This window comes from Camelus dromedarius, chromosome 10 (genome assembly GCF_036321535.1).
Source record: "Camelus dromedarius isolate mCamDro1 chromosome 10, mCamDro1.pat, whole genome shotgun sequence".
Classification (NCBI taxonomy): domain Eukaryota; kingdom Metazoa; phylum Chordata; class Mammalia; order Artiodactyla; family Camelidae; genus Camelus; species Camelus dromedarius.
The window spans coordinates 7964985-7980842 of NC_087445.1; the positions used below are offsets into that span (position 1 = coordinate 7964985).

At 41.3% G+C, this 15858-nt stretch overlaps 1 protein-coding gene across 11 annotated transcripts in view; it reads left to right on the forward strand.

Annotated features, from left to right (window-relative positions):
- APTX (aprataxin) overlaps positions 1-15858 on the forward strand; it is an 80435-nt gene that overhangs the window by 17729 nt on the left and 46848 nt on the right. For 3 of the 11 annotated variants that reach the window (XM_064490135.1, XM_010975816.3, XM_031447282.2), the window contains 8 exons: positions 1503-1576; positions 7827-7963; positions 9308-9354; positions 9589-9891; positions 10501-10560; positions 11401-11627; positions 14213-14316; positions 15069-15356. In XM_064490135.1, the coding sequence (XP_064346205.1) occupies positions 7831-7963; positions 9308-9354; positions 9589-9891; positions 10501-10560; positions 11401-11627; positions 14213-14316; positions 15069-15223 (1029 nt within the window). In that variant the 5' untranslated portion in view covers positions 1503-1576; positions 7827-7830 and the 3' untranslated portion in view covers positions 15224-15356. Of the gene's footprint in view, positions 1-163; positions 377-456; positions 537-1502; positions 1577-7826; positions 7964-9307; positions 9355-9588; positions 9892-10500; positions 10561-11400; positions 11628-14212; positions 14317-15068; positions 15357-15858 lie in introns of those variants that run through there. The other 8 variants (XM_031447281.2, XM_031447279.2, XM_010975817.3 and 5 more) reach the window with 6 other exon arrangements.

Genomic DNA, 15858 nt, shown 5'->3' on the forward strand with positions numbered 1-15858 from the left:
GGCCTTTGCCTGGGTCCTCTGTTACCCCTGGGTGATGTGCTTTGAATAACGCTCTCACTGCTTTCCCCCACAGCTAGCGTTCCATTCTTAGGCTCCAGGGTTCTCCGCTTTCATTTCTCTCCTGCGGGGTCTTGGCGGCGTTCACGTTCGTCTCCGCCCCACTTCGCGTTCGTTCACATGAGTGCTCCTCGCCCCCGTCTCCCCGTGTACCTAGCTTGGTCGGAACACAGGCAGAATAGGAAATGGGCACTGCCCAACCCAAGGAGGCTGCTCAGCTTTTCAGGAAGGACATTGTTTCCTCCAGAAATGCCCCGTGAGAGGAACTTGAGAGCCATTTACAGCGTCCTCAACAGGCCTTATAGGAAGACCAGAAGATGTAAGACTTTGCTCCTGCAGACCAGTACGGTTCAACAAAGCAGGGATATAATTTCCGTATGGAATTAATGTGGTCCAGGTTTGGTGCCTTTTGGGAATTTGATTTATATTGGGCGTCACGAAAACACTTGAGACACTATTCGTCTGGGCAGACGAAACAGGTTTGCCTTTTCTCTTTGATTGCACAGTGCTGTGAGATGATCTTTTTACATTTCCTTCACCCATGCTTTCATTTTACCTTCACTGTTAACGAGAGTGATAATAGTGTTGAATGGTTACATTTTGGCAAACACCGAGCTTTTTACGTATTAATTTAGCCCTTGTGACAACCATGTAGTGTAGAGCAATAATTAATATCGTTTTACAGCTGAAGAAATAAAGACTTAGGTTAAATAACTGACCTCAAGTCACACAGTGAGTAGAGGCAAGATTTGAACTTTGAGCAGTTGGACTTCAGAAGCTGGGTATTATTCACTATTTTATATTGATTTTCTTCAACTGTTGTTATTAAGTTCTCAAACACCAAACTCTGTTATCTATTATTTTATGGAGAAAATTAAGGTCATCAGATGTGCTTTCTCTCGGGTTTCTGCCCCTACTTTCTCTCTTCACAAAGTCATCTAGATTTATACCCAGCTTTACTTTTCCTTCAGAATCAAAGGATGAGCTGTCTCCTCTGATCAAAGCAAATTCCTTTATCTTTGCTTCTGACCTTTCTTTTATATTTTCACTCATGAGACTTTGCTTTCTTTTGTCTTTTCTGCCCCTGTGTCTCCCAATCATTTATAAACAAGGTAAGGTTTTTCAGAATCCTTCCTGCCTCCCACAAGCCAGAAAGAAAGAAGAATTTCCTGGTGATACATCTTCCTTTGGCTCTCATCCAGTACCTCTCTCCCCTTCTATCCATACTTTTTAAAAAGAGTATTCTGACTTTTGTCTCCAACTCCCCACCTCCCGTTCCCTTCTGCAGTCCAGCTTTCAGATTTCTTATTCCCCTGAAATTTTACCTTGTAGTCACCAGCAATTGATTATCAAACCACATAGACATTCTTCTATCATTACTGGATACCTTTACTGCTTTTGAAACTTGATGATACCTCTCACTCCCTACTCCTTTTGTTTTCCAGGACAATACACCCAGCTGATTTATTCAACAAACATTTATTGTGATACGGAGACGAACAAGACACAGTGATTTCCTGTAAGGAGAAAACACTTTACATTCTAGCTATTTCTCCATGTGCCTCTCTCTCAGATCTTTTCTCCTGTGGGTAGCCTTTTCTCCTCTCTTAAAATCTTGGGTGTTTCCAAGGTTTGTAACTTTGGCCCACTGCTCTTCATTTTGTACACCCTGCCTGAGTGAAAACATCAGCTGACTCCCTCCTACACGCTCCCAAACTGAAGTGTCATCTTAGACCTCTTCTGAATTTCATGCTTCCCTTTGGCTACCCTGCTGGGCAGCTCTGCCTGCAAGTCCCAGAGACTCTTCAAATGCCATCTTCCCTGAACTTTATCTTAGCACATCCATCACTAAATCCTGTTGATTTTGTCCTCTAAATATTTCTCAAATCTGTGCTCTTTTTTCTGTCCCTATTATTGTCCTACTTTAGAATTTATCATTTTTCATCTAGAGTATGATGGCCTTCTAACTGGTTTCTCCTTCTCTAGTCCTGTTCCTCATGTATCTGCTCTTCACACTACCTATCCCCTTGCCCCAAATGATCTTTGAAACAAATCTGACTGAGTCAGAGTCCTGCTTAATAATGTTTAAAGATCTGTCTGTTCAATCATCCAACCTTTTCTCTCATTTATTCAGCAAATATTTACTGTTTACTAAGTTGCAAAATCCATTAGAACTTCTAAAGTTTGAGCTTCTCAGCTGGTCCCCCAGGGCTCTGCTCCTTCTGGACCTGCCTGCATCTCCAGCCTCCTTTTTGCCTCGTACTTTAGATTTCAGCAACGCCGAACTGTTTCTTCATGTGCACTGTGCTATTTCTTTGTGCATTGCCCTTGCTCTTCTCTTTGACTGGAATCTTCTCTCTGATTCCTTTCTCCACTTCCTGCTTCTTACCTAATTAGGCTGCCCACTTTTAATTAACCCAGTTAATATATAGGTCTCATTTTAGGCCCACCTCTTATAGGAAACCTTCCTTGACACCTCCTGCCTCCATGTCTAGGTTGGGTACTCCAGCAGTGTGCTTTCCTTACACCTTTTGTATACACCAGTTATTATACTTTACACATTTGTTAAATTTTTTTTTAACATTTTTTATTGCGTTATAGTCATTTTACAATGTTGTGTCAAATTCCAGTGTAGAGCACAATTTTTCAGTTATACATGAACATACATATATTCATTGTCACATTTTTTTTTTTTTTTGCTGTGAGCTACCACAAGATCCGTATATAGTTCCCTGTGCTATACAGTATAATCTTGTTTATCTATTCTACACATTCCTGTCGGTATCTACAAATTTTGAACTCCCAGTCTATCCCTTCCGACCTTGGAAACCACAGGTTTGTATTCTATGTCTATGAGTCTGTTTTTGTTTTATATTTATGCTCTTTTTTTTTTTTTAATTCCACATATGAGTGATCTCATATGGTATTTTTCTTTCTCTTTCTGGCTTACTTCACTTAGAATGACATTCTCCAGGAACATCCATGTTGCTGCAAATGGTGTTATGTTGTTGGTTTTTATGGCTGAATAGTATTCCATTGTATAAATAGACCACCTCTTCTTTATCCAGTCATCTGTTGATGGACATTTAGGCTGTTTCTATGTCTTGGCTATTGTGAATAGTGCTGCTATGAACATTGGGGTGCAGGTGTCATCCTGAAGTAGATTTCCTTCTGGATACAAGCCCAGGAGTGGGATTCCTGGGTCATATGGTAAATCTGTTCCTAGTCTTTTGAGGAATCTCCATACTGCTTTCCACAGTGGCTGCACCAAACTGCATTCCCACCAGCAGTGTAGGAGGGTTCCCTTTTCTCCACAGCCTCTCCAGCATTTGTCTTTTGTGGACTTTTGAATGATGGCCATTCTGACTGGTGTGAGGTGATACCTCATTGTAGTTTTGATTTGCATTTCTCTGATAATTAGTGATATTGAGCATTTTTTCATGTGCCTCTTGATCATTTGTGTGTCTTCACTGGAGAATTGCTTGTTTAGGTCTTCTGCCCATTTTTGGATTGGGTTGTTTGTTTTCTTATTAAGTTGTATGAGCTGTTTATATTCTGGAGATCAAGCCTTTGTTGGTTTCATCTGCAAAAATTTTCTCCCATTCCGTAGGTTGTTGTTTTGTTTTACTTCTGGTTTCCTTTGCTGTGCAGAAGCTTGTAAGTTTCATTAGGTCCCATTTGTTTATTCTTGTTTTTATTTCTATTGCTTGGGTAGACTGCCCTAGGAGAACATTTTTGAGATGTATGTGAGATAATGTTTTGCCTGTATTTTCTTCTAGGAAGTTTATTGTATCTTGTCTTATGTTTAAGTCTTTGATCCATTTTGAGTTTATTTTTGTGTATGGTGTAAGGGATGTTACAATTGTTTTGAGTTTTTCTGAGCCTTTTGAAGGCAGGTTTGATGTGTTATACCTGCATCATACATGTAAGTGAGATGTAATATCTCTTTATTCCCAGCACCAGAGTGGCACAAGGCACGTGGTAAGCATGCAGTAATTTTGCTTAAATGATCAAATGAGTGAAGACAGAAAGTATATGATGTAGTGAGTAAGAACCCATTCTTTGGAGTAATTCAAATTCTAGCTCTGGCACATGTTGGCTATGTGACTTGAATATGTTACTTATTTTCTCTAAGACTTAAATTTTCCTTAGAGTGAGAGTTATTGTGAAGATTAAATGAGATGATGTAAGTAAGACATTTGGCAAGTGCCTGGCACATAGTGTGCACTTGATACAAGTATGCTGAACACCAGGGGACCCAGAAGTACAGGATCAGACCAAGCCTAGACCAGCAAGGTCCAGTGACCTTTCCTCTGAATTTCCTGAATGGATGCAGTCTGTTTACAAGGAGATTATAATCTCAGTAGGCCAGTGAGATTACATCCATATTTAATTTTCAAAGAAGGTAAATCAGCCACACCCAATAACAAGATGTACAGAAGACAGCTCAGTGAAGGCCTCAGGGAGGAGGTGGGACTTGGAAGTTGAGAAAGATTTGGTTTTCTTGGAGGGAGAAAAGTGTATAATTCAGTACCAGGAGATCATATTAAGAATGACTCATTTGGGAGTCCTGATTCAGTACGTCATTCCTGAAGGATGTATGTGTGTGTGAGGGTGCATGTGTTTGAGTCTGGGAGAAGGGAGGAGAGAGAGGGATGGATAAATGGGACTAGTTCTATGAAAAGAAGTGGGAGGCAAAATAAGTAACCTCTGTGGGATTAGAGTATGAAAGTTAACTTCAAACCTGAGGGATTTGGAATTGACCAGGGCTGGGCAAGTTTCCGGGTCTGTGCTGGACATTATGGTAGCCTTCAGCCACATGTAGCTATTTAATTTTAAATTTAAGTTAAATTTAAAAGAAACTAAGTAAGAAATTCATTTCCTCTGTCGCACCAGCTACATTTCAAATGCTCGATTGTCACGTGGTGGATCTGTTGGTGTTTAGAACACTTCCATCATCGCTAAAAATTCTACTGGACAGCACGTTCCAGGTTATCAGATTTCTGGCCTTGTGTGGCCTGTCAGATCACTTGGGTCCCTTAAGAAATAATCAGAATTTCTTTCTGACCAATCCCCACAACTCTGGAATGAAAAGTATGGGGCTGAAAAGAGAGAATTAGGGTTTATCCACATAGATGTGAGGATGGAGTTACTCAGAGTAGCAAAGCGCCCACATAAGAAGAGGACCTGGAGGAGGGGAGAGAGAGAAGGAAGGGAAGAGAACCTGGATAGGATTATCATTTGGCCATTCACTTGCAAATATTTATTATATTCTTGCTGTATGCCAAGTAGTAAGTGCTGAGGATATAGTGGAAGCAAAAACAGGCTTGACTTCTGCAGTCATAGAGTTTGCAGTTTATGGATTTTTACTGGATGGATCATATTGAAGGTTCAGGAACGAACATCCATCCTTATGTACTCCCCATATTCTAAAATGCTTCATTCCTAAAGGTTGAAATCTGTGGCTGAAATGGGTGAAGACATTGCTTAAGGTTAGTTGTGTAAGCATCGTGTAGTCACTGCTTCAGCTTCTCAAGGAGTAGTAAATAGGAACATCATAACTTCAGAACTTTAGGGGGAATGAAGCATGTGAATGTGTGTTTATGTAGGGCATGAGGGGTAGTTCCTGTTATCCTGCAAAAGTCAGCCATGATCTCAGCTGTCCATCGTATTCCCTCCTTTCTAACTGTTCTCTCTTTAGGCTTCTTTTATTATTACTGTGAATAGTCAGTCACCACATGATTCATTTCCCAGTGCTTAATAAAACCATACTCCTCAGTCCATTACCTGCTCATTCATCAGTTTCCAGCAAGTGCAAACAGATACCATTCTGAACACGTAGCATTTAAAAGTGGGATTTGCCTGTAGCCATCATCACTTGAGGCTCTGAGTTTAGGATTTTAGATTTACAGCTGACTCTTCATGCTCTTGCACAAAGCCTGCTTAACTTTTTGGACCTCTCTCTGGCCCACATTATGGTCACAGCTTCCTGACTATTATCTGACTCTAGATTTCTCCACTCCAGCCTGCCTACACACAGCTGTCATTTTTCCTCACTGTGCGGCTCAGACCTTGGCACTCATTTGCTCACGCTGCCTTGTGTTATCCTGTCTCTGCAGATGGTAGTTAAACTACAATTTTTAAAAATCTGGTTTCTTTTCTCTCCCCTTTGGATACAAAGCTTCTGCAGAGGGCCTGCTAAGTGCTGCCTTGCCTGCAGGGGTCCTTTCTCAAAGAGAGGGTATTACAGGCTCGAGCATTGGTAAGCTTCTGGAGTCTGGGGAGGCATCCCAAAGATCTGGTCCTGTCCCTCCCACACACTTCCCTGCTCTGCCTCCCGGCGTGATCTCAACCTTACTCTTCTATGACTTGTTGATGCCTCTCAAATACCTACATTCAGTTAAGGACAAATATTTCTTTCTTGCGTCAGAGCCAGTCAGTTCTTACAAGACAGCTTTAACAACCTTGTGGCTTTTCCCTGTCTAAGCCCCTGATTCTTTCTCTTCCATGAAACACTTTTGGTTTTACTTGAAACTGTGTCTCCTGAATTGTAATTCCTAAGACCCCAAAGAAAGCTCTTTGTAGTCTCAAAAATACACACACACACACACACACATACATACACATTCAGTCCATTTCTCTCTTGAGTTTCATACCCATATATCGCAGCATGACTCTTGGATGTTCTACACGTAACTTGATCTAATTGTGTTTCAGTCTGAAATCATCCCTTCTCCACCTGCTGTTTATCTCCAAATTGTCTCCTTGTGTATTCATCGTTTTGGTTAATGAGCATTTCCAAATTAGAAATCTTGGTTGGTATCTCCCTTTACTCCCTTGTCATTCCCCAAATACAGTCAGTAGTTAAGTCTACCTTCACAATTTCTCCTGGCCCTTCTTTCTCTCCGTCTCCTTTGTTTTGCTTTTGGTCAGGCCTCATCTCTCTCCCAAATTTCTTCTCTTTCTCTGCTACTGCTACTCTACATGACTGTGAAGAATATTTTTCAGAAGAACACCAGCACCTTCACTCATGTTATGCAGGCTGTGTATTGCACAAAGATGCTGCATTCATGCTTTAGAAATTGCGGATTTGTGTATTTTTTATGACAGTCTTCTGGCCAATGGCAGTAAAATGTATTGTTCTAACATCAGTATGTTATGACAGTTAACCTAATACACATAGGAATGCCTTTGGACCGAAGAACATCCTCTGTTCTTCTGTCCTTAGTTCTCTGCCAGGCAAGCTCCTTCTCATCCTGTAAAACCCAGGATAAATATCCCTTCTTCATGAAGCCTTTTTTAACACTCCTTGCAAGAGTCAGTCATTCCTTTCCCTAGGCTAATGCCATATTTGGTTACTCCCTTATAGTGCTTATCACATTACGTTGTAATAATTGGTACATGAGTCTGTCTGCCACACTGTACCCCAGACCCCTGAAGGATGGGGTGGTGTTTCATCATTCTTTGATCCTTAGCATGTAGCCTAATACCTAGAACATAGAGTGTCTCAATAAATGTAACAAATATTTGATTGCTTAGCATGATTCAGGCACAGAGGTAAATACTCACATTATCTTATTTAATCCTCACAACAGCCTCATGAGTCCTGTCATTATCACTTTTTATGGGTGAGGAATTGAGACTAGGGAGGTGCAGTCACTTGCCTCAAGATGAACAGCTGATAAATGGCACGTGTGGTGGTCCTGGGGTGTGACCCTGGAGGACTTGTGTTGGTTTTTCTAGTGATTCTCTTGTGTTTCATCTCTCAGGGTAATGATGCGGGTGTGCTGGTTGGTGAGACAGGACAACTGGCACCAGCGAATTAAACTGCCACATTTGAAAGCAGTCATTGTGGGGCGTGGTCCAGAGACCAAGATCACTGACAAGAAATGTTCTCGACAGCAAGGTAACTAGTCATGGGGATGTGGAGATTACCATGTTCGGCTCCTCAGTGATAAGGATAGTGATAATCAAAGATGCGTATTTCCTGGATGCTCTTGATGAAAAACCTTCTATGTGCCATAAACAAAACTCAGGAACTGAGCTCTTTTAGCCAACACTACCAGATTCCACCCTGTGAGAGTGGTTAATATTCCACTAATATTGGGAGCCGGCAGGTTCCACACTGTACTATGGGTTGTGGAACTGAGTCCTGCACTCTGCTTTGCCCAGGGAGAGTCCTCGTTGGGCAGTGAGACAGTTGAATTCTGGGATTTCCAGGTTGAAACCGCGTCTGGGAAGTGGTTCCATCCTTTACATGTTGCCGCACAAAGAGGGTGGTATCTTTAAAAGACTGTGGCATCCAGGTCTTGAAATATCTTTCCTGGGATTTAATAAAATGAAAGTCCTTAGGAAAAAGCTTTACCATGTACTTCATTTTTTACCTGTAAACTCCAGACATGTTCCTGTTACTGGGCCTCTGATTGCAGTATGTTCTCTGTAGCAGGGTTTCCCAAGGCTTGGAGTTTGCAACAGTGATTATGATTTTTCCCATGTGAGTTAATCTAAATGGGAAAAAAAAAAGCCATGCTTGAGCCGACTAAGCCAAAGATACAGAGGCAGATACTGCTTCTTACTCTCTATACCCCTTGTTGCAACAACAATTGTAGGAATGTGTATGTCAGTCTGTCCTCTGCCTGTCCTCAGAGAGCAGCTGTGGTGTCTCTTTGCTCCCTGTTTTAGCCCAGAAACTTTTTGTTCACTTATCTGAACATGAGTGTTTAGTGCTGTTTCTTCCCACACATGCTCAGACAGTTCTGTCCTTGCTGTCCTCTTTCTAGAAAGGATATTCTCTCCACTCTTCCTACCCAAAGCCAGCTAACCTTCAGTCTTCCAGGAATGTATCTTTTACCTCTTTCTCTGTTGAAGGCATCTGAAAGTTTTATATAATAGTGGAAACCTGATTTAATCCTGAGCTAAGAGCTTGTGAGACAAGTGGACCCCTTTCCCTGACTGCAGAGCCTGTGATCCCGAGTGGGCCAAGGGCTCTGGAATAGGAAGACTTATAGGGATTCAGTGAAGCTGAATAGAGGTATTAGCAGTAGCTAAGGGAGTATGTACACTGTTGGGCTTTTTATGGGAGGACTTGGAGCCCTAGTCACCTGAATAACATGATTTTGCTTGTAGGCCATTGAGGAAACCCTTGTCAGATTGCCTCCTGGAGTGAGGCTTCACTGTGTTGTAAGGAGAACAGGAGCAGGTGCCTGATTCTTTGTGGCATTTGAGTTTAACTTTTTTCAATCTCTTTCAGTTCAGTTGAAAGCAGAGTGTAACAAAGGATATGTCAAGGTAAAGCAGGTATGTCTGTTTGTAACTTGGATTTCCATTTTATACTTGATTTTTTTATGCTATTGACTTTGGAGTGTCTGTGACAGCCAGTAAAGGCTTCTCTGTCATGTGTAGAAGTGACAGAGTAAAGTAAGTGAATATTAAGCATGCTGCTTGGCACATAGTAAGTGGTTAACATAGCAGTGGCTGCTGTACTAATGGTGTTATTGCTATCATTATAATTATTTTCTGATTATTCCATAGGTAGGGGTCAATCCCACCAGCATTGACTCAGTCATAATTGGGAAGGACCAAGAGATGAAGCTGCAGCCTGGCCAGATTCTCCACATGGTGAATGAACTTTATCCATATATTATAGAGTTTGAAGAAGAGGCAAAGAGCCCTGTCCTGGACCCACACAGGAAGAGAAAGAGGTCAGGCAACAGTGATTCTGCAGAAAGGGCTGCTGCCCAGGAAGCTGAGCCCAGTACAGGACTGGAACCTGGGAGCAACCCGAGCCAGTGCTCTATGCCCCCAAAGAAAGAAAAAGATGAATCCACCAAAAAGGTGAGGGTAGTGACCTTGATAGATGATGTAGAGATTAAACAAGATGTAATGACTGCTTAATTGTTTTGTACGCTGTAAAGCCCAGATGCATAAGGGATTATTAACCGTGATGAAAGAGTCACTTGTTTGTGTCACCAGTCACTTGGGTGAATGTCCTTTGATGTACTTTTCTCTTGAATTCCTAAGGTAAGCCACTTGAAGGTAGGGCGATAATGGCAGTGTTTTTAACACTGAGCTACTAAAATGGGTCAGTCATGTGAATACCTATAGAAGGTGAACATTGAAACACTGTACATAGGTCATGTGATTTACATCCTGATGTCAAAGTGGGAACTTAGGCTGTTGATGGAAAGGGAGAGGGTAAAGAAGATGCAGTTCACACACTGGCGTTTCCAAGCTCTGTCTAGACATAGGGCTCTCAGTATGGGAAGAGAAAGGAGATGGCTTATAGTTTATAAAGGCAGAAGATTGAGGTAAAGAGATACAGTTTAATTTTTAAAAACTAACCTTATTTCCAAGTTTGGTTGGACTCTGTTAACATAACAGTATTAACTAATGCAAAATTTAACTATCAGCATTTGTGATTTACATTGCCATTTTTTGTTTTAGAAATCATTGGGCCACTGGAGTCAAGGCTTGAAGATTTCAATGGAGGACCCCAAAATGCAGGTCAGAATAAAATTTGGGTATTAAAACACATTTCACGTTTTAAATGATCACTCCACAGAGCTCATAACTACAAATGAAATCAAAGGAGATCAGTTGGTCTGAATGAGATTCATTTTATTGGGTTATTTTGTGAGATCAGGTGGCTTTTCTCATTGTCAGTAACTTAGCAACTGGAATTGTTTGGAGAGAAGCTAAGTTTTTCTAACAAATGTTTCCTCTGCCTCATTCCTCCTAAACTTCTGGGTACTGTTAAGAGAAGTTGTGTTCCCCTTAGTGTGGTCCCTTTCAACAGAGCATCAGATAATGTATTATGACTAAAGTTATTGGGCTTCTCTGAGATTATTAGTCAGGCATCATCCTGGGAGGAGTCTGAGTTCTTAAATTACATCCTGGGGTGACAAGGGGCAAGATCTGATAGGGCTACATGGAACACACACACACGTGTGTGTGTGTGTGTGTGTGTGTGTGTGATGTGATGTGGTCTGCCGAGTGGAGAAACATTTGAGTTTATGCCTGCAGGGATTTTACGTCAGGTTCTCGGGAACTGTTTTGTACGGTACCTCTTCTGTGTGTTCTGTGTAGTGTGGTGACAGAAAACACAGGCTCTGGAGTAACTAGATCTGTGTTGGAATTCTAGATTTCCCACTTAGTATCTAACTGTGTGACCGGGTGCAAGACTCTCAACTTACCTGAGTCTCTGTGCTCTCATCTGTCAAAATTAGGATGCTAAGACTTCAGCACAAGATTGAGGTGGGAATTAAGTGAGTTAATGAATGTGACAGCATCTGGCACATGTAAGATGTGCAGTAGTTGCCTGTTTCTTTTGTGCCCCTCTGCTAGGTTTACAAAGATGAGCAGGTGGTGGTGATTAAGGATAAATACCCCAAGGCTCGTCACCACTGGCTGGTCTTACCGTGGGCCTCCATTTCCAGTCTGAAGGCTGTGACCAGAGAACACCTTGAGCTCCTCAAACACATGCACACTGTGGGGGAAAAGGTGATTGCAGACTTCGCTGGCTCTAGCAAACTCCGATTCCGACTGGGCTACCACGCCATTCCCAGCATGAGGTAAGCCTTGTGGGGGTCCTGGTCCATCTTGGTTTTGTCTGGGTGGACACGTGGATTTACCCTGGGTCTGCTGAGTGTGCTGATAGCCCCAAGGCCCAGGGGCAGTAGGGTGGGATGTTGCCAAGGCAAGTGGGCTGAAATGTAGACTCTTCTGCCTGACTTGTTCGCAAGTTCCTACTTGCGAACAAGTTCCTACTTCTGTTTATAATTCAATAACATACGGTTCTTTGTTCTTCTCAAAGTATAAACTTTGAGAGACTAACCTATGAACTAGATGAAGCAGCTTCATTACCCTCAGGAGAAAAACTGGTCAGTGATTTTTATCAGATTTTTCAGAAGCATCTATAACCCCTAAATGATTAAGGACCATTGCTTTGAAGGAGACAGGCATCACTGACTTCTTTCATGACAGCTTAGTAGATCTAAGATTTAAGATAAAATGAGAAAAAAAAGTAGAGCTTGTTTTCCTTTGGCACATACCAAGATGGATTCAGAAAGGGGTGATCAATTCTTTTCAAAGATTGCAAGTAAGGCAGATCTCCTGTTCTTTTGAGCTAGGTAACAGGATAAGCAGACTAATTAGATTTTGAAGTTTTTAATCTTGGGGTTTTTCTGTGTGTGTGGTAAAATATACGTAACATGAAATGTACCATTTTAACTATTTTCAAGTGTACAGTTCAGTGGCATTAAGTGCATTCACACTGTTGTGCAGCCATCACCACCATCTATTTCTAGAATTTTTTTCATCTTCCCAGACTACCTCTCATTCCTCCATCCCCTCAACCCCTGGCAATTACCATTCCACTTTCTGATTCTATGAATTTGACTACCTTAGGTACCTCATACCTCATTCCAGTGGAAACATACAGTATCTGTCATTTTGTGGCTGGCTTTTTTCATTTAGGATAATGTCTTCAAGGTTCATCCATGTTGTAGCATGTGTCAGAATTTCTGTTAATGATGATGATGGTGATGATGATGATGATGATGATTATATTAATGGAGGTACTGGGGATTGAACCCAGGACCTTGTGCATGCTAAGCATGCGCTCTGCCACTGAGCTATACCCATTTCCCTCTATTGATTGTTTTTTTTTAATCACCCAACATTCCTCACATTTTATTAGGAGGGTAATTAGGGCATAGATTACTGGCCACTTTAACCAAATGAAATTTTTGTACCACATTTTTTCCCCATCAATACTCTTTATTTTAAAATGAAGCATAACTTACATACAGTAAAATGAACAGTAAGATTTATAGTTTGATCGGTTTTGATAGATGTATATGCCATGTAACTATTACTGTGCTCAAGATACAGAACATTTCTATCATCTCCCAGAAGTTCCCTTGTGTTCCTTTCGCTTAATTCTCCCCTCAACCCCCAGGTGTTGTCCTGGTTTTTTTTTTTAGTATAACTTAGTTTTATCTGTTCTAGAACTTCATGTAAAGGGACTCATACAATGTGTACTCTTTTTCTGTCTTTTTTTGGTCGGCATAGTGGATTTTGAGATTCAGGCAGGTTGTATATGTCATGGACATACTTTATTGTTCTGCTCTTGTGTAAATACCTAGAAGTGGAATTGCTACATTACAGGGTGAATGTATATTGTGTATCATTAAAAAATATTTTTTATTGTTAAAACCTTATTCAAAAAATTTGTTGCTAAAAGTCACCCATAATCCTGTTTCCCTAATGTTGCAGAGCTCATGACTAACAGCCCTTGACCATAGTGCTTTTCACATAGTAATCATGGTGTCCATACCTTTTTCATATAATGAGTGCTGTTATGCTAAGGAGAATGCTAAAAGCAAGAGCTATGACTGGTGTGGGTGGGAAGCAAAATGAGTAGTAAGTGAAGTTGCTGTGATCTTTTAAAGTATAAATCAGATAATATCACCCACCTGCTTAAAATCCTTCAGTGGCTCCCCAGTGTAATCGGAATAAAATGCGAACCTTCTGCTGACCTACAAGACCCCTTTATGATCTGGCTCCTACCTCATCTCTGCTCCTTGTTTCCAGCCATTCCGCAATATTACCTTCTTTTTGTTCCTTGGTTACAGCAAGCTCATTCTCATCACAGGGCCTTTGCACTTGGCCTCCCACTTCCTGAGACTCTTTCCTCAGAGCTTTGCTTGCCTGACTGCTTTCTCAGCTCAGATTGCTGCCCCGGGGGAGGCCTTCCCTGAACACCCAACTGCTTAAAGAGGCAGTCTCTACCCCCTAGGCATTCTATCCCATTTTGCTTTCTTTTTTTTTTTTCCTTAACAGTGTTAGCAGTTTGAATTTTCCTTGTCTATTTGTTTACTTATTTATTATTTTTCTCCCCTCATTAGAATATAATTTCTATAAGGGCATAGACCTTTACCATTTTGGTCACTGCTGAATTCCAGTGCTAGAACAGTGCTTGGCTCTAGTAGGTATTTAATGAGCAGTAAATATTCTTAAGTGAATGAATGGATGAGTTGAATTAAATGGAACCACTGTCAATATTTTACATACTCATACTTTTACTGTTTGTCGTTTTGATTAAGCTGTAGTTTTTAATGAGTTTAATGGTCAGTCTTTTTTTCCTCTCAACTAGCCATGTACACCTTCATGTGATTAGCCAGGATTTTGATTCTCCTTGCCTTAAGAATAAAAAGCATTGGAATTCTTTCAATACAGAGTACTTCCTTGAATCACAAGGTAAACAGTGTTCTTTGGTTTTCACATTTGTTTCATTTTCTCAGTTGTTTTTATACTTGATTCATTTGTTTTTCCTTAAATAATAACTTGGCTTCAAAAACCCATGTGTAACTTTGTGTAGCTTATACAGAGAGCCCCATGAAAAGAAATTGGATTACTTGAATTGTAGTAGGATTGCCGCTTTGCTGTGAGTAGCCTTCTTGGGGGAGTAGGAATGCTGTTATATTAGGGTCAAAAAAGATTGTTTATTGTAACTGGGGGACTTAAATGTTGTCCTGAGAATTTTTGGAGTTCATGGGTATGAAAGCTCTGAACACTTACTTGTTTCTTCTGCCATTGGCTGGGAGAGGCTTGGGAGCTGCCTTCTGTCAAGAATGGTTACTTAACAGGGGAAGGCTGTGTATATGTAGAAGGAAGCACTTCCTGGTGTGCATACTGTGGAACTTCAGTGTGCTGGGATATTAACAACGATAGCTACCATTGATTAAGGGCTACCAGGGGTAAAGCCCTGTGATGTCTTTGACATAGTAACATGGATTGCTTAGAGAGTATCCTGAAGGAATGTAATCATCTCAAAAATAAGTTGCTGAGATTTAGAATCTGACCAAGCCCCTTTCCCACAACAGTGAACTTAACCTCAACTGTACTGGCTTTGAAGACAACCTGGCATATCTGGAGTCAGATTTTCCTTTTGTTTGGTATCTTGGCTTTGCAGAGTAGCTGGGCTCTGAACTTGTTTTTCTTGCCTGCAGCTGTGATTCAGATGCTACAAGAGGCTGGCAGAGTGACTGTCCGAGATGGAATGTCTGAGCTCTTGCAGCTTCCTCTCCGTTGTCATGAGTGCCAGCAGCTGCTGCCTTCCATTCCTCAGCTGAAAGAGCATCTCAGGAAGCACTGGCCGTGGTGATTCTGCGGAGCCTGAACTTCTGCAGCAGGTGTGGCTGATTGTTTAAGAGCAAATTCCTGATACCTGTTCCAGATTGCATGTGAACTTTTATTTCTTGAATTAAAACATGCAGTTTTTAAATTTTTAGAAGAAATTTCTACAAAGCTTGTTCTGTTCCTGAGTGGGCACAATGTGGGGGTGACTGGAAATAGTTTAGGAATTAGGAATTTGGGTTTCTCATGGATATGTTCTCTGGTGAGGGTGCCTGGGACAGGCTGGATCCACCATCGCCAGGAGCCACGTTACCTCTGACTAATGGGAGCAAAATCACGTTCAGATCAAATGCGGGATATGGAAGCAGACGGCTGCTTATATATTTCTGTTCCTTACATTCATCCTTCCTCCTTGGAGGTAGCTGGTACCTTTTCATCAGAGCAGCCAGAGTGTTCTCTTGTTTATCCTGAAGGCACTGATTGGTCTTGTTCTCTGATTTGACTCTGGTCGGTAATAGTCTATCTCTTCCCCCTCCTTCATAGGAAGACTTAGGTTCTTCTGTCTCTTCATTCCTTTCTATACAAAACCATCCAAATCCTCCCTTTTCAAGAAGTCTGCCTCGTCAGTTCTCCTTCACTCTGAGCAAACAGGCTAGATGAGGG